This window comes from Penicillium longicatenatum (genome assembly GCF_028827895.1).
Source record: "Penicillium longicatenatum strain IBT 33135 chromosome Unknown contig_3_segment0_segment0, whole genome shotgun sequence".
Taxonomy (NCBI): Eukaryota; Fungi; Ascomycota; class Eurotiomycetes; order Eurotiales; family Aspergillaceae; genus Penicillium; species Penicillium longicatenatum.
The window spans coordinates 2,422,553-2,440,112 of NW_026643121.1; the positions used below are offsets into that span (position 1 = coordinate 2,422,553).

The 17,560-nt window shown below is 49.0% G+C and overlaps 5 protein-coding genes across 5 annotated transcripts; 1 reads left to right on the forward strand and 4 right to left on the reverse strand.

Annotated features, from left to right (window-relative positions):
* Nucleotides 1-686: 686 nt before the first annotated feature.
* Nucleotides 687-3,370, reverse strand: N7484_006271 (fungal specific transcription factor domain-containing protein; the record flags this gene model as incomplete). Its single annotated transcript, XM_057116689.1, has 3 exons — nt 687-2,819; nt 2,869-2,975; nt 3,034-3,370. The coding sequence occupies 3 exons, from the start codon at nt 3,368-3,370 to the stop codon at nt 687-689; spliced, it is 2,577 nt and encodes an 858-aa protein (XP_056972572.1).
* A 668-nt stretch (nt 3,371-4,038) lies between these two features.
* N7484_006272 (uncharacterized protein) lies at nt 4,039-5,552 on the reverse strand (the record flags this gene model as incomplete). Its single annotated transcript, XM_057116690.1, has 2 exons — nt 4,039-5,107; nt 5,167-5,552. 2 exons carry the CDS (start codon nt 5,550-5,552, stop codon nt 4,039-4,041), a joined length of 1,455 nt encoding a protein of 484 aa, XP_056972573.1.
* A 3,119-nt stretch (nt 5,553-8,671) lies between these two features.
* On the reverse strand, nt 8,672-9,508 carry N7484_006273 (class I SAM-dependent methyltransferase; the record flags this gene model as incomplete). The annotated part of the gene is made up of 1 exon (XM_057116691.1): nt 8,672-9,508. The coding sequence occupies one exon, from the start codon at nt 9,506-9,508 to the stop codon at nt 8,672-8,674; it is 837 nt and encodes a 278-aa protein (XP_056972574.1).
* Nucleotides 9,509-11,312: 1,804 nt separating this feature from the next.
* On the forward strand, nt 11,313-12,839 carry N7484_006274 (NAD(P)/FAD-dependent oxidoreductase; the record flags this gene model as incomplete). The annotated part of the gene is made up of 3 exons (XM_057116692.1): nt 11,313-11,361; nt 11,508-12,480; nt 12,542-12,839. The coding sequence occupies 3 exons, from the start codon at nt 11,313-11,315 to the stop codon at nt 12,837-12,839; spliced, it is 1,320 nt and encodes a 439-aa protein (XP_056972575.1).
* A 634-nt stretch (nt 12,840-13,473) lies between these two features.
* On the reverse strand, nt 13,474-14,462 carry N7484_006275 (TBP family protein; the record flags this gene model as incomplete). Its single annotated transcript, XM_057116693.1, has 4 exons — nt 13,474-13,490; nt 13,549-13,963; nt 14,036-14,123; nt 14,200-14,462. 4 exons carry the CDS (start codon nt 14,460-14,462, stop codon nt 13,474-13,476), a joined length of 783 nt encoding a protein of 260 aa, XP_056972576.1.
* Between the last annotated feature and the right edge of the window lie 3,098 nt (nt 14,463-17,560).

The following is a 17,560-nucleotide window of genomic DNA, read 5'->3' on the forward strand; positions in this document are numbered from 1 at the left end:
TGGACTTTGGACAAACAGTGTATATACCCTTTTTCTTTTCCCGTGTTCATACGATGTATTATCACTTGTTTTCCTTTCCTTCTCTTCGGGAGCATTACATAGCAATAGGCCTCACTCGATCTTAAGCGTAAAACATGTGAACAGTTGATACAATCTTGGAAAGCGTGTTTGATGCCATTATATTCATATCCAATCACATCACTCAAAACCAGGTCAAAGAAGTATTCGACAAGCAATGAGGCCAATCTTGAAATCCTAAACCCTTAGAAAAGACCACAACCAAACCAACGCATCCATCCATCCGTCCGTCCATCCCAAAAGAAAACAAAAAGTAAACGCCACCAGAAATAAATCATTTGGCAACCATGCCTACCTAGCCAGTAACCACATCCCACCCTTTCCCTCGTTAAGAGGTACTTCCGAATAAGATAACCTCCCATTCCATGTCGATTATGCAAAGCACGCCGTTGTTGGTATAAAGCTGGGGCGGCAAAAAAAAAATATCCAAGCCACCGAAAAGTGAAAAGAAATTGTAAGAAATTACAAATCATAACTCTAGGCCAAGCCTAGATACAGGGTCAAATCCAAAAGAGAGGAGGTTGAAGAAATGAAGAGAGAGCGAAAAAGAGCTTTCGGTACTTCATCAGTCATCGACATGAATCGCACAACTTTTCTCCGCAATAAGATCAAATCTGATCCCAATTAAGATCTTCATTCGAATATGGGAAGAAAGAGCGAATAAACTCGCCGCTGATGGGGTCGTACGGGAAGTATAAATCGTCCGTCATTTGAGCATCGCCTGTGAATGAGGACATGAGATCAGTCGATTGCATATCCGGATAACCGGAGTTGTTGTAATAATGATCAACACCATATTCGGAAGGTTCTTGATTGATCAAAGACAAATCTTCCAAGTGTGGGTTCCAGAGGCCTGAGGTGGAGGAGGGGATTTCCTGAGCAAAGTCGTGGGGATGTTCGAGGGAGACAGTGGAAGCAGGTGCGTTTTGGTAGGGATAGGAAGGCATGTCGCTGATGTCGAACTTCATGCCGATGGACAGACGGCGCAAAGAAATGTCACATAGCTGCCATGCGCGCCGCGAGGCGACGCTGTACTGGGACATGACGAAGAGCCACCGGATGGCTTTTTTGGCAAAGACGATGAAATTACTTTCTTCTTCTGGCATGTGAACACACCCAAAGGCGAGCTCGAGTAGGAGTACCGTTGCGGATTGCATGAGGTAGTGCAAGATGCACCACCATGGGGCAATTTCATAAAGTTGAATAGCATTGGGCTCCTCCGGGATGAGATCGAGCATGAGTCTGGCAGATTCCAGGGTCAGCTCTGCCATGTCATGGCTGAAAGCCGACCTTTCAGCCGGGCTTTTCTTTTGCGCGTCACGCCGGCAGAGGCATGGGCGTCCCAATGTGATTCGTGCACTGTAGTAGTGAAATGCCAGGGCCAATTTGTACCGGAGTCGCTCAGGGCCTTCATCCTCCTTGTTGGTAAAGTCAAGTGCGGTCGGAAGACTGTGGAACCAGAGGTCGATTCGGCACCTCAGCTCACCGATTCGATTCTCAATGTGAGACCAAGGTACCATCACACAATCCACCGAGTACACTTTGTTCACGATTTCCTGCACGACGACAGCCAAATCACAGTAGTAGAGGTGGCAGAGACCAGCGCTGACAGGCAGGTTCCTCACCCACGAGTTGTCGCGTGCACGGGTTTGATGCGAAGCTTCTTTGCCTCCAGTAGGGTTAAGAGGCATATGTCGCACCCAAGAACTGGCCATTACCTTGTTGATACGGTCATCTCGGATGGTCGAATCGTTTAACAATTCAGCTGCCGCTGGTTCTGTAAGCTTGTCCTCTGCCCATGGCAAGGGCAGGGGCGTGGTGCATATTCCATCCAGGATGCAGGAGGCGCGGCCAGTCATTATGCCCAGAAGATGCTCGAACGTGTACAGACACCACCAAACTCGATAGCGAGCCTCTTTGGAAATATTCGGTGTTGTAGGGCTGCTGTTCTTCATATTGATGCCCAGGGTGATTGCAGACCGAACTGCCAGCGCAGAGATTCTCCATGCGCGATTAATCTGGTCTGATGAAAGCAAGTAGAAGGCAATCAAGCCCTCTACTTGGACCTGCTGAAGATCAGGATGGCTGAATAAAACATCACCATTCATACTGAGAGTTCTGGCCCGATTCAGATACAATAAATGATCTTTTTCATCTCCCCGCCATGGTGCCTCAACCAGATGGGAATGTTTGGAGCTAATGGCAAAGATCATGTTCAAAATGGCAAGCCATTTATCACCTGGTTGCGCGTTGCTTTCATAAAACGTCTTATACTGCGCAGTGAAGAGAGGTCGATTGATGATAGGAAAAAAAGGGTTGACGGTTCGCAGGTAATCATCGAAAAGGTGATCTGCCTGCTCTCGTGGAGGAACAGCATACACGTCAATCGGTCCCGGGGCATTGATGTCCAAATCATCGAGATGGTAGTTGACGGCGTGAAGGGCGAGATCATCATCTTGTCGCTTGCTCTGTCCGGGTTCTAAAGATCCTGGCAGCCCTTGCGATCGGTGTTCTGCTTCTCTTTGAAGTCGTTGCATCCAAGTCACCTCGGAATTCTTTCCCATATATCCAGTCGCCCGTGAGTTTTCATTTCGGTTCAAGTCCTCTTCCACTCGATCGATTGCCTCCAACGAACCAATCGATGAAGGCGAGCTCAGCTCATCTGCTTCTACAACCTCGTCCTGAGGGGTAACAGAGTGAGATTGAGCACTGCTGGGTGAATAGTCTACATCCAAACCATGCTGCAATAAATCAGCGACTGTTATGAATTTCGACAGCGCATGAGCATACCTTGTCCAGCAAGCTTTTGATCCGGTCCGCCACACGAGCCTCCACAAGATTGCCCAAATCCTTCAACAAATTTTCATAGTCGTAGGCTTTTTCAGTAAGTTTTTCGACTTGTCTGGAATGCAGTGGTTAGCACAGTTAAAGATTTATCGATAATCAGCAGCCTACTTTTTCGTTTTTTCTTTCCATCCAACAGGGTAACTACAAGTCGCCCTGAGTTCACGGCACTGTCGACAAACGGGAGTATCGCCACTGCATTTTGTCTTGCGCTGGCGGCAAGATTCACAAGCCCGAGGCACTCGGCGATTGTACCGCGGGGCAATACCCCCTCTGTGGCGCGGAATGGCAACTTTAGCGTGCGGTCCTCCATTTCCAACAGTGGAAGCTGTATCGGCGACGGAGGCGGGTTGAGAGGAGAGGGCGGGGGAAGCTCATATTGTTGCTTTGGGGCGCCATCTTGTTTTAAGCAACCCTCCCCCGGCGGGTGTTGGGGCGGCTCCTCCATTGTCATGATAGCGGGTGGTTTAGGCAGTCAGGATTCGCAATAAAGTGAGGGCGCAGGTTCTTGGCGATGGAGGGTTCTGATAACGGCACGATGCGATTCGCCGGCTCGGGTTGCCGAAATTGGATCGCGCGGCCTCGGAGTTGGCCTACAGAATATTGAAACACATTTGGATGGGATCCAAAAGATAGCAGAGATGTAATGGAATGTAGAATAGCGACCGTTGAGATGAAACAAGTTGGAGTGGCGGGGAAATGGGAAGTGCCGCTTTGATTGGAAGTTGGCAGGAGGCTTAGGTAAGGATATGAATTCATTGTCGAAATTGTTCCATGGATTTGCGTGACGCCTTTAGCATACAAGAAAAATAGGTCGCTTTTTGCCCTTTCGTCGATAGAATAAAAATAATAATCCGATAAACCCAGATCTCCCATCTCATCTACCCATCCAGGGCGATTAATAGAAATAAAAATCAGAAAACAGTAGTATATGTACAAGAATAGGAATGAGAGGGGAAAAGGTCAAAAGCACGGCGGGGAGATGGGAGCCGAATATGCGAAGGTTTAAAGGCGATAATAGGGTATAACGACAAGAGTGGCTCTCAAGAGAGGCGAGAGGAGAGGAGAAAATGAAGAAAAGAGATGAAGCAGTCCGGATATCACAAGCAAGATTGTTTAGATTTCGCCAAACATTTCATCAAGCTCGTCAACCTCGACGGTCTCCGGGTTCTGCAACTCTCTCCAAGAATCGGAAGCGAACACAGTCTCGGTCTCCATTTTGGAAAAGGCGCGGGGACCAAGGCTGAGCTTCTCGTGCGATTCAGTCAGATCAGACATCTTCAAATCCACATCGGGGAAACCGCTGTTCAACATGTCAAGCGATCGCTTGAGAGTTGAGACGGGCGCGGCATCCGGATCGGTGGGAAGGCTGATCTGAGGAGCAGCTGGAAGAGGGCCAGCCCTTTCCTCGCAGTCATCAACGATACTCGTTCCAGACGAGACGGACGATGCGATCGAGGTAAGAGAAGGCGAAGGCGAGGTGCCGAAAAGAGTGGCGGCAGCGGCCTCATCCAGATCTTGAGCCCCGTTATCGGCAGCGTTCATGTGTGAGAAATAATCATTAAACTCCTCTTCACCGTGGATGGAGGGAGACATCGAGCCTCCATTTATAGGAGAATCGATGCTCATATCTTCATCCATGGAACTGAGACCTTCGGAAAGAACGGAGAGACCCCGTTCCGACTGATCCCGGCTGGCCTTTTCCTCCGATGCACGCTCACGCACAGCACTGGCGGTCTGAGTGAATTCCTTCTCGTCGCCCTCCAGGGGCGGGGAGGCCGCACGGTTCGAGTGCATCAGGCGTGTGTGACTAGAGGGGTCGGGGAATTGGTCTGAAGCAGAACCCCGGTTGGCGGAATTGTGCAAGTCGACATCCTCCTCCTCTTCAAAGTCGGGGGATGACAGATCCACCTCAGGGCTGGGGCTGCGCTGCCGCGAAATTAAATCTTCGTCGTCTTGATCCAGACTTGAGACGCTAGGAGTAATGTGCTTGCCGTCAATGCCGACTGTCAAGTCGTCATTTTCCGGGATAGGTTGACGAGGGAAGGTCGTCAAATAGTAATACACTTTGCGTGGGTGGATTAAAATAAGTTCTTTGGCCATAGGACACGGCGCGAGGGCGGTCCAAGGACGCTTCATGTACGCTGCTAGTCGGGAAGACAGAAGCGCAGCGGGATTCGCGGAACTTTCAGACCCCACCTGTTAGCGATGAAGTGATATCAATTTGGGGGTTAGGGGACTTACTTGGCGACAGTCGCATTCAGCGACACTAGAACGGCAGCCAGCTCCTTAACAAGATGGGGGCGATTCCCAGTCTTCTCCAGCTGATCGATCACGGCGACCACAATATCATCGTTGATGCCTTCCGTGTCAATCTTTGGCGCAATATCACCATTTAACGGCGAGGGGGGTGGTGTATGTTCGAAGGCTCCGTGCCGACCCGCGCGCACAATAGATCCCTTTTCCGTAGATGGCTCGGGCGATAATGAAGTATGCGACCGCTTGACTTTCTTGGCCGGGTGGTCTTCAGAAGCGCCTTTTGAAACGGAGGAAGCACGACGTGACGAGTTGGGGAGGTGGATGCCTAGCGATGGGAGGGAGAGCGACTTGCGACGGGTATTGTACGGCATAGTGATGTGAAGGAGATTTAGAACAAAGGAGGGAAAGAAGATTCAAAGTAATAACAAAGGAATCAACAATAATAAAATAATAACACAGGTTCACTCGGAGAGGTCTCGCGAGGATGTAGGTAAAGGGGGGAAGTAAAAGGGAAGATGCGAGCTACTGAAGGCGAAATACACCTGAGGAATCTCAAGCAGAGAGTGGAAACAGTGGATTCTTAGTTTTTTTTTTTTTTTTTTTTTTTTTTTAGGTAATTTATCGAGAGGATGGTAATTACCAAAACATGCGATTTAGAATTGCTGTGGCGCTGATTGGCCTGGAAACTCATTTCTGGATTTTTCTTACGGCATGCGCTTGCTTAACCACGGATGTCGATCGAGATTTTCCGGTTACTCGGAGCTACGGTCCCTCAACTCATCCTTATGCTAAACATTCGATATGCCGACTCGCATGAAAGATCACTCTGCGTACACCACTATAGATCCGGGAAATGAACCTCATGCAGGGATGCAACATGTTAAAAAATTTTCGAGTCGGAATTCCAGGCGGTGAGTGGATCATCATGTATTTTCCTTTCATGCCGTTAGTCCACCATCCATTCCCTCTTGGGCCTTAGTGCATGCCGATGAGCCAAGAGGCAAAAAAATAAACCGAATAGTGGGGGGAGCCATGTGTCCCATCACCCAAAGTGGTTTCCATGGTCCATAGTGCTCCAGCTTGAACTCCATCAGCTCCATACATCACACTTCACCACTCAGAATCCGTTGGCAGAGATGATTATATGGGTCTCCCAGTGATCTCATTGGCTCTCTAGATTGAGAGACAGCGCTGGGCGAACGGCGCATCCCAGCTCTGGTCTCTATGCCGATTATGCATCAGATCTGTCAATGGTTGCTAGGTGACCAGTCGTCTCGTAGTATCTTGACCGCTGCTCCTTCGATACGGATGCCCTATCAACATATCGTATCCGACACCGACTCAACTGAAGACACCACACCAGGTTTTGCTTTTTTTTATTGTTTCTATTACTCTTCGTTTTGCGTGCCGTGCGAGCCCGAGACCTCCGGGCAAAAACACCGGTTCCCAAAAAGATCCCTAGCGTCGCCGTTTGGGGCAGCCTCCACTTGGTGGATCCCCGGCCGAATCTGCGTACTGTATTGTATTGAGTAAAGGGATGCGTGCAGCCGGGGGGAACAGGGAGAGCCTCGCCACCCTGCACCTGGAAGTGATACCCCGTACGCCTCGTCCTGCCAAACCAACACTTGACTTTCTTTGTCTTTGACTTTCTGAGTCCTTTGAACTAAAATACTAAATACTCGAATAATATTCACACATCACATCACATCCTGTTGGTACCCGCGAACAGGAAGTAATGATGTCCTGAGGGGGAAATGTTTTCCCTTTCCTTCCCCCCTTGGCTCCATCCGTCGACGTAGATATGATGCCAACTTCATTTTAGTGCACCTAGCGCCCCTCTTGGGATACATCGTCCCCCCTATAGCTGCGATGGAGCAGTCCCAGTTGCCCCATTATTATTGTTATTACGATAGCCCCGTCGCCATCATCAATTCCTCAAAGATCGGCTCCTGTACGTCGCTCTGATTTCATCTTGGCGTCCAGCAAGGGCGGGTAGAAGCATTGCAGCACCTGCAGGTGTGGGATAACCATTCCAGAGATCTTTTCCCTTTGCAGATTACTGATATGTAGAACGGTCCAATCTCAGCGCGCTGTTTGTATCCTCCCGGTGATGACATCGTTCACTTTCGGGGAGGGGAAAGTTACATGCTCAACCTCAACCATGGATTCCACCTTCGTCGCATCAGCCCATTGTCGGCCGAAGGGGCGATCGGTTTATCTGATGCATTCTGCACTTGCCCGCTCGAGGCCTGCAGGTAATTCTCCGCATCTCCACGTAGGTGGCCCCCAGCTTGCATGCGATGCAATTAGGTTTTGCAATCTGGCTGGGTCTTTGCGCCATGCAATGGTTTGACTCTTGGTCCATTCCCCCGGGGCAGACTAAACTTAAAGATCTACATATGTCTACATCATCGTTCAGGGCTGTCCGATTCGTGTCTCGATATGGTAACACACCCTGGATCTAGACTTTTTGATAATTGTCTTACCAAGGCTCACACCATTATGGATCCTTCTTACATGCATCAATCTATATCCTGACTCCCCCATGTGGCAACCTTTATATCAAGTGGAGACCTGGGAACCTCGAATACATGTCAGATGCACGCATTGGAAATCACACCAGTGGTAAACAAATAGAATCCTTGCTTCATGTCATGTCTCAACACGCACTTCAGTGCATTGCTGCGGCAAATTTAAGACATATAGATACACCCCTGCAGGTGATCTGCGACCTGCATTTCACAAGTGATCCAGATTGGAAGGCTATTTGCTCCGTGAGGCCGTCATTTGTATGTCGGGTCGCCTAGATGCAGTGTCCAGTCAGATCGCATTGCAACCCCTCTTCATCGGTTTCCCGCCTTCAAAGAGAAACAACTGTGAGTAGCCGATCTTATCTACATATCCTGTTTGGTTTCCTTTTTCCTTTCTTAGTGTTTCTCTCTCCTCGGCTGATTGGTGGATTCTACAGTAGTTGCTACGCTAGTTGTTAGTGTTTTCGGATAGATCAGTCGCGAAATTCAAGGTTTCCAACGTCCTCAGTGCGGGGATATTACGTTGACTTCAACTCTCCGTTTGGATTCGCTTGCCAAGGTCATAGTAGTAAGGTAATGGTGGTGTCTTGACTAGTGCATACGTGTTATATGAGATCTGGTTTCATAGTAGCCCCGCATTCATTATTCTGCGACAAGTCGGCCAGAACGGTGGGGTTGTGCAATATGACAGGTCCAAACGCTGGAAGATTTATCCACCTCCAATGCAGGAGATATCAGCTATCATTACTTGCAATCTTGAAAGACGGCCTACTGCCTACTGCCCAATGCCAGGAGGTAATCTGAACTACGGGTACTCCGTACATGTACCACATGCATGCATCATGATGCATGTGCCGTCCTAGGTCTAATATTGTACATTGCTTCTAGATATTTACATGTCGATAGATGGGAACCCATGAACAAGAGGCCAAGGCCACTCATACACACGGACAAACCCTCTACTCAGAACTGCCTCTCGGGCGCAACACATACCGCCACGTCGTTCCAAAGTGCCACCGCTTCTCCTCTACAATCTCCAATCCACTCTCCTTCACAATAGCCCCAATATCACGATTCCACCAACAACCATGTCTATCCGCATGTGCAGGAGCAAGATTATCCAGAATCCGATTCAGCCAATCATAGTGCGACCGCCCATGCTCCAGCAACAAAATGCGACCATTCTTCGGCTCCGTAATCTCCCCCAAATGCCTGAGCGTACGCACAGGGTCAGGCATCGAGCACAACCCCATAGTCTGCACAATAGAATCATAATAGGCCTTCTTATTCTCTCCCCTCGAGGCCCCACTAGTAACAGTAACCGACGCAGCATCCTGCGCCCGAAACGTAACAGGCGGGCTCTTGGATTTATATCCAGGATGTAACGCCTCGAACTTCTCTTCCGCAATAGCAACCATCTGCGGACTCAGGTCCACGAATGTAAGTGTGCGACAGCCCCGGATCGCGGCTCGGCCATCCTCGTCTACGCCTCGACGCTCTCCGAGTTCGTAGTATTCGATGTTACGTCCTGTGCCGCAGCTTACCTCGAGGACGTCGCCGCGTGCGAGACGGATCAGATCTGCGCGCTTGGAGCCCATGCGCATGGCTTTCTCTGAGAGTTCGACTTCTGCATCGAAGGTTGGGGCTGTGGTGTTGTACCGGTCTGAGACATCGGTGGGGATATCCAGGGCTTGCGATTTGGAGACTTCGCGACTGTAGGACGCGTAGAGGAAGCCGCAGTAGCTACTTATTCCTAGGATTGAGATGCCCAGAAAGGTCATTAGGCGTGGTGACATTGTTGGGCCTTTGTAGTTTGGATTTGGGTGGCCTTGTGTTGCTTTAGAGGGCCTCTGTGAGATTGGAGGTCTTTTGCTAGATAGAATGTTACAACTTTGACGCGTGGTGATATATCAAGACTAGGACTTACCTAGGTCTTCGGGGTCGGGGTGTTTGTGCTTGGGTTTGTACGCCTCTGCGGGCTATAGTGGAAGGCCATTTGGGCTTGAAGACAACCCTTCCTATTTGGGTTGCGTTCATCGCGGTGTTCGGACCACTTTGTGCTTCAGTTGACAGCCAAATGCCCAGCTGGATGTTCCAATTCGTGACCAATTGTTGCTATATTGTCAAAGATCGGGGTAATACTGCGGGTGCAGTGTCCAATGGCCAGGAAGAAAAATCAGGTGCGCGTAGGGTGCAGTCAGACCAGGTGTTCCAAGGTCGGCGTCATCAATCGCAGTTTTTTACCACGCGCCTCAGTACCCAGAGTCGAGTCTGATCTCTCCACTATGATCTGGGAAAGCGAGATAGTGAGGCTCCGCGGTCTGTAGATTTTCGGGCAAGTTGGAGAAATGTCGGGAGCCGGCTGATAAGTGATTCCGTTATCGGGTACCGATAAGACATGACAAAGTTCCACTAACTACGCGTTTTGGTTCCTGGCCAAACAATAATCATGATCCAGCGAATCTGTTGCCCTTGAAAATGGCACTCAAATAGACTTGTTCAATTGGAGATCGCACCAAGCTTTAAGTCAGTTCTGAGGAGTGCAAATTCTCTAATGCCTCTGGGTTGATATATATATCTATGAGACCAACAAATGATCAAACCCTGCAAGCAAAGCCCCAAATATAAACCTCAAAATTGCTTCCAAGGTTCCGAAATCTTATGAATTCGATTAGCTATCTAGGTACCTACCTATATTATACCGTGACTCGATTTCAGTGCAAAAACCACGAAGATGGATCACGACAGACTCCCGAAAACGAGCAGCAGCTCCGTGAGCTGCCAAAGACACTTTCAGCAAGCGCAAGGCTGAGGGTGATCCCCCTATACTCACAGAAATCACATAAAGATATGATTTGAGGAGATGAAGGTGATTGATGGGTTGTGGATTATGATCTTGAGAATTGCTCTTCGTACCCCGATTTTGCTAATTGCACCCTCCCAGAAAAACGCCTTTCAATTTTAATCATGTCCTCTACTGACATTTATATGAAAAGAAACGAAACAACAATGTAAAATGGCGGAGCTGGCGCAGTTATATTTCATTTGCAAAGCGTATCTGCGGCGTGGTGCAATCGCCGTTGCCATGCTCACTGACAGGATGATCTTGGTGAGTGTCCAACTGCAGCACATTTTACTAACAACATTTGACTTGATTCAAACTTGACCCACATATGATCAGCCACAAAATTGAAGTGCAAGAGCAGGTAGCTGAACCAGGGGGAACGTGGGTAATTGATGTAGAAATTAACGTGAGTTTAAGCGATGAAAAATATGGGGAGATATAGGAAAGACATGTACATTGTAGTTTGAAGTAGCTAAAAGTACCAGAGACCAGGCTTGAGTCATGATATTGCCATGTCAAGCGAGGCTATTGTACGAAGGTCGGGAAAGGTTATATCTAGATGCATAGGGCAATTTTTCCGAGATTATCGGCAGACTGGTCTCCACTTTACTCCACAAAACCACGCCGAGGCCGATAAGTAGTCCGTTATCGGGACAGTCGCTTGACACGATCTCCAATCTCCAACTCGTACTCCACCTTCTTGCTGACCACAAACCTCTCAATCCTCCCAGAAAACCCCTCCATTGACCACTACAATGGCGCTGCCACCAAAGATTCTGATCGTGGGAGGTGGTGTCTTTGGCCGTAAGTCCCAACTCCGCATCAACATTACCCCAATGTCCACCCAGAATCCACAACCCACACAAATCCCCATATCTGCCCCCCTCCGCGGGCCCCTCTCAATGGCATATACTACAAGGCAATAGAATCAAACTAACCCCTGACCTCAGTGTCCACGGCCTTGTCTCTCAGCAAGCGCCACCCAAACTCTCAGATAACCCTAATTGAAAGCGCACCTACAATTCCTAACCCGCATGGCTCTTCTGTCGATACCAGCCGGATCGTGCGCGCAGACTACGCGAACAGCGCTTACTCCAAGCTCGCTGCATCCGCTATCCAGAAATGGCGCAGTACCTCCTGGGGTGCGGAGGGTCGGTACACGCAGACTGGTCTGCTATTGGTGTACCCAGCCAACAGCGCCAGCGCTAAGAAGTACGCCGAGAAGAGCTATGCAAACGTGCGAGCGATCGAGGGCGACAACGTCGTTTACCTACCAACCAAGAAAGATGTCTTGGGTGTCGTACCGCCATATGGAGAGACATTGGATGTTGCAGGGGGGTATGTGAATTGGGGATCTGGGTGGAGCGATGCAGGTGCGAGTGTGAAGTTCATCAAGGAATTACTCGACAAAGAACAAAAGGTGGTGTTCAAGCATGGAGAGGTGAAGCGTGTGCTTTTTGCTTCCTCTAAAAAACGTGCGACTGGTGTAGAGATGGTTGATGGGGAGACTATCAATGCTGACCTGGTTATTCTTGCGACGGGGGCTTGGACTCCTAGACTGGTTGATTTGCGTGGTAAGGCTGTTGCCACGGGTCAGGCGATTGCGTATATCAAGATCAGTGATGCTGAGCAGCGTGAGCTCGAGAATTTGCCTACGATTCTAAACTTCGCTACTGGGATTTTCATTATCCCGCCAAGGGATAACCTGCTTAAAATTGCGCGGCATGCGTATGGGTATCGGAATCCGACGACTGTGCCGGTGCCTGGGTCATCTGGAGAGACGATGCAGGTTAGTCTGCCTGAGACGGGAGTGCCGGTGCCATTGGAAGGGGAGGAAGCGTTCCGCGTTGCGCTGAAACAGCTTCTGCCACGATTTGTGGATCGGCCGTTTGCTGATACGAGGATTTGTTGGTATACTGATACGTGAGTTTCCATTCTGATGTTGGCGGTGGGTGCCGAACTGATTGCTAATGGCGTTGTGCAGTCCGGATGGCGATTTTATTGTTTCATACCATCCCGAGTACGAGGGTCTCTTCCTGGCTACAGGTGGTAGTGGACATGCTTATAAATTCTTCCCTGTTCTTGGAGACAAGGTTGTTGATGCATTGGAGGGTACACTGGAGTCAGAGTTGCGAGCGCTATGGGAATGGACCGGGACGACGCCGACGTCTGCCTCTGAAGATCTGTTTGACGGTGACGGCAGTCGATCTGGTGAACGAAAATCGATTTTGAAGGATGAGTTGGCGAAGACCAAGAAAGCTCGCAGGGACAGCGTCCTGTAACGTCCACGGGTGCCAATTGCATATATACTTTCGGCGTCCAATTGTGAATAGAACAGATCCGAGTGAATAGAGACATTGAAGATACTCATACAAGTTCTAAAGTCAAAAAGACTAAGCCTACGCAAACTTTCCTTACAAATACTTTTACTAGGAGAGAAGGTTTTTTTTTTTTTTTTTTTTTTTTTTTTCATTTTGGATATCAGAAACGGCAAAGGCCGATCCAGTCTCGCTGCTGGCAGACTCGCGACGGAATCTAAGCTCACCATAAAATTTTTTTGGGCCCGGGACAAGTTGCCTCGCCAACGGGGATGACCAGGTGACGTAACATGATTAAGAGGCAGCCATTCGACCAGCGCACAGAACCGCCTCACTGCGGTGTGCAGCAATCTCTAAGTGTAAACGGTCGAAGAGATGAAAATAAGCAAAAACAAGGACTGGGGAACAATCCGCACCGCTAAAACGCCCAACAATGCTTGCGTAAAGAATCGTGAAAGGAGGAGGGATAGAAAAGATAAGACGGGCTTGAAGGCCACGGCCGATCAATCACCCACAAGCGACGAAAAAAAGATAAGAGAAGATGTTAATACAGCGTCGAAAACAAATAGGGGTTTGATCTTCCTGGTGGAGACCGTGCTTAAACCTTGCGGAAGTCTATACGAATGTTAGTGGTTGTCGCACGCGACAAATCAAATCAAAAGGGTGAACATACCAGATAGCACAGGATAGATCATCTCGAAAGCCTGATAAATTTCCTCACGCACTTTGGCACCAGTCAAGACGATCTTGCCACTGACGAAAATCAAGAGCACGATCTTGGGCTTCATCATACGGTAAATCAGACCGGGGAAAAGTTCAGGTTCATAGGACGAGAAGTTGTGGTGACGAGAGGCCAGACCCTCCAGACGGATAGGGAACTTGATGTCGCAGGAGCCGACGATGTTTTGGATCTTGAAGTCGGTGAACTTTGCGTTGAAACCGAGCTTCTGAATGATACGCGCATACTTGCGCGACGCCAGCTTGGAGTCATCTTCAGACTTGGCACCAGTCACGACCATCTTGCCGGAAGCGAAGATCAACGCAGTGGTCTTGGGCTCACGAATACGCATGATGACGGCGGCGAAACGCTATGTGATGACGAAGTTCAAAGTTCAGCCACACTGTACCCGGATGAAGAAATCTCAGGGTGTGGAATATACCTTAGGATTGTACTCGGCGTTGCGAGCGTGCAACGCGATGGTCTTGAGATCCAGACGGCAGTCAAGATTGACGGTAGCCACGATGTTTCTTTTAAGACAGTTGGTTCAGCCATTCTGACTCTGGGTATGTGGTTTTAAGACAAGCCAGAATAGTCAATACTCACTGCAAAGTAGGCACAATGCCACTGCTTCCGGTCGTAGCCCCCGGGGTGGTGACCGGAGTGGCTGGAGTAGCGGGCATCACCCCGTTGCCGTTGTTGGCAATTCCTCCAGCTTGGCCGTTCATCATGCCGTTGACACCTTGGATCTCTTTCTCAGAAGAGGGAGGGGTCAAATCAGCAGCGCCACCGGGAAAGGACAGCGAGGAAGGCGAAGTGAAGGCACGAGCCTGCTGCGCGTTCGACGGGTGAGTCGTAAGCGAGTCCATGATAGGCAAATGTGATCGACGATCAAGGATCAAAGATCAGAGATAGATGTCAAAGAGAAGTGGAGCACTGCAGAGACAGGGGACAAGTCAGGTCAGTGAACCGTACAAACAAAGACAAGGTGAAAAGCCAAGACCAAAACAGTCGGCGGTGTGAGATGGCAGAATAGCAAGATGTACTCACCAGCAAAGTTGGGAGATGGACAAGTCAATGTATCCCCCTGAGATGCAGGACGTGGTGACACGAATGCGAATTTCAAATATCCCGGGAAGATATCAGAAAATAAATCCAGAAAAGCACACTGAAGTGTTTTCAAGAAGGGATCGCCACGGGTAGGGAAAAAATTATGATCAAGGAGGTCAGACAGCAACAACTTTTCTTTTTTTTGCAGTTGGGCGATAAAGGGGCACTTTTGTTGTCTCCTGCTTTTTTTTTTTTTTTCAATTGGGATTTTCTTTTTGGGTTTCTATCTGCGAACGCGACCTGAATGAGAGTGGCAGAAGCGAGTAACTGGGACAGGCTTCAAATGGAGCACCGGACGATTAGTGATTTATCCTCGGGCAAAAGGATAAAAATAATCACAAAGCCTTCTTTCCCACAAATCGGTGATATCTTTAGATTCTATCTTTTTCAAGATTAGAAAAGAAAGAAAAACCGATCGAATTAGTATAGATTGCAGCAGGATGCCACAAAAGGAAAGAGGTGGGGAGGGGAGGGAGTAAGAAGCAGTGCCAAGACCAGGACAGGAATCTCAGAGCGACATGAAAAGTGGGAGGATGGCCCTTTATATAGTGCTGACTCACTGCCCGCGTCAGGGGAGGCTGGGCCCGCTGGTGGCGCTTAAAGCAGCACTGCGCTCTCTCCCTTCACCCATGGCTAGGACCCTCACTAGCGGCTCTGGGACGGAGGCGGCGGGCCAATCATAGTCTCTATCATCGGTGATTGGCCAAAGTCTTATCCGCCCCACTATAATTCCTCTTCTGACTGGCTTATTCACCCTTGCTTTTATCCTTTCCAGCGCCATGGTTACAACCAGTAGTTGCCCAGTCCGTCGCGCTCCTGCAGCTGATAGTTGGGTCAATCACCCCCGTCCTGCCATTTGCCCCAATCATCATCCTCCATCCTTCACAGTCGCTCCCTGTACGACGCGCTATCCTCTCGCCGCTTTAGTGGATGGCAACTGAACAAAAATTGTTGCCCGCCAACTTGTTCTTTCCCCTTTTTCTCCCCACAAACAGGCTGTTGGTGCTTTTTGAAGCGCCCGCCCCAAATGTCATGATTTTCTCATGCCTACGTTCGCTGACCAAAACCTGCAGCCTAAATGAATAAGAACTAATCCTTCACAGTTTCGTGTGGCATTTTGGGGGGGGGGGGGGGAAGAAAAAATTCAAAAAGGCCAGGGTGGCCATTTGGGACGGGATTGCGCGCTGGACTGGTCGCGTCACGGATCTGATCCACCGCTTTCGCCAAGCCTTGGATCAATCTCATGGCATGCGATCATCACTGACCTCGGGATGTGTATGGTTTCGGTATGCTGAATACCATCGGCGGTGCCATCGTCACATTCCACCTTTTTCTATGAATTCCAGGGTATTTATCATCGAATACCATGGGAAACATTCAAACAAAAAAAAATCAAATCGAATTCTCATAGCATGCCGTGTGATTCGGATAGCTTGGGAAGCTTAATGCTTGCCGCCAACCCAATCGTATGTCGCGTCTTTAATTTGAGTCGATGATTAGCTTATTTCGAATGCCGTGTTTGCGCTTTGGAATTACTGATTTTTACTTTTGATACTCCCAACGTTGATGATGTCAAGATGGACTCAATGTGACCCATAGCATTTTTCAACGGTCGGATCCTGGCGCAAACACAACCTTGCTCGAAAGACTACATTCTATATGGAGTATATCTTTGCATAAACTCCATGCTCTCTATCCGAGAGACAGACTAGATCCTGGATAGATCGCAGCGCCCTGTTGTGACGGGTCGGTGAAGCCGGGTGGCAACTCCGAATCATACCGCCCCTGATTGGCTACCCGCTTCTAAGTAATCTCGGCTTCTGCTACTTTAGGTACTTTGGTTACCTTGAGCACGAAACAACAAGAACTATGGAGTACCTACGGAGTACATACAGGGTTCAGGCAATATTATCGCCGATCTAACGTGGTAGCCAAGCGTTGCCTTTTCTGGTAATCTTCAACATGAGGATTCCATCAGGGCCGTCAGTTATCTCCAGGATTCACTCCTGTTTTTGCCACTGCTTCGCCGTAATCTACTACCTGGGATGGGGATGAAGCCTCCGCCCACGCCTCCATATACACGTGCATACACGACTTTCCACTTGCTTTGCATGAACTTACCCCTATTCCTGTCTTGATCTCTTTAGCTCCTCCCGCTTCTTTCAAGCCGCTGACCGCCTCTCCTAACCACTTTAGTTCCACTCTTAGTGGGACAGTGGTTCACCGCTGAGAATATTTGAGATTTCTAAAGATTTGATCGTGTGCTATCTAGGTATGAGACTGTACTCGAGAGCCCCGACCTGGACTTGTCTGTCGACCGGTCCTATTACATTCAAGAACTAAAACTAAAAGTGCTATTTGCGTATTCATAGACCTCTGGTATGCAATCAGCATAGAAATTTTTATTTAGCAGATAAAAGGCTGTCAAGAGAAGTATCCATGAATAGTGTATACAAGACCCGCCCCATGGCGGAGGGCGGGCAGAACCGTGGAATGCAAGGTGGAGGTCCACGAGTCGGATCGACCATACAATCCTATAGTTGCAATATTATATGTCCTATTGAAAGAATGTATACATAGTCCACCTAAAAGTTGATCCTTAATTTAAGCGCCAAACTCTGAAACTCTGTCAGTGGGGGACCACGTGGATACAGTTCACCACCAAAAAAAAACCAAACAAAAGTGAGGCGGCCAGAGTTGCCAATCACTCCCACCGCCAGATCTGTGCTTTCTTTTTCCCTTTCTCCTCCCCCTCTTTTCTCTTGTCATCTGCACCGTTCCCTTTTCTTCCTCCTGCTTGAAACTTGCAGAAAGCGTTTACCTGTGGATCCCGTCCAGCCCACTCGCCGGGGAAGAA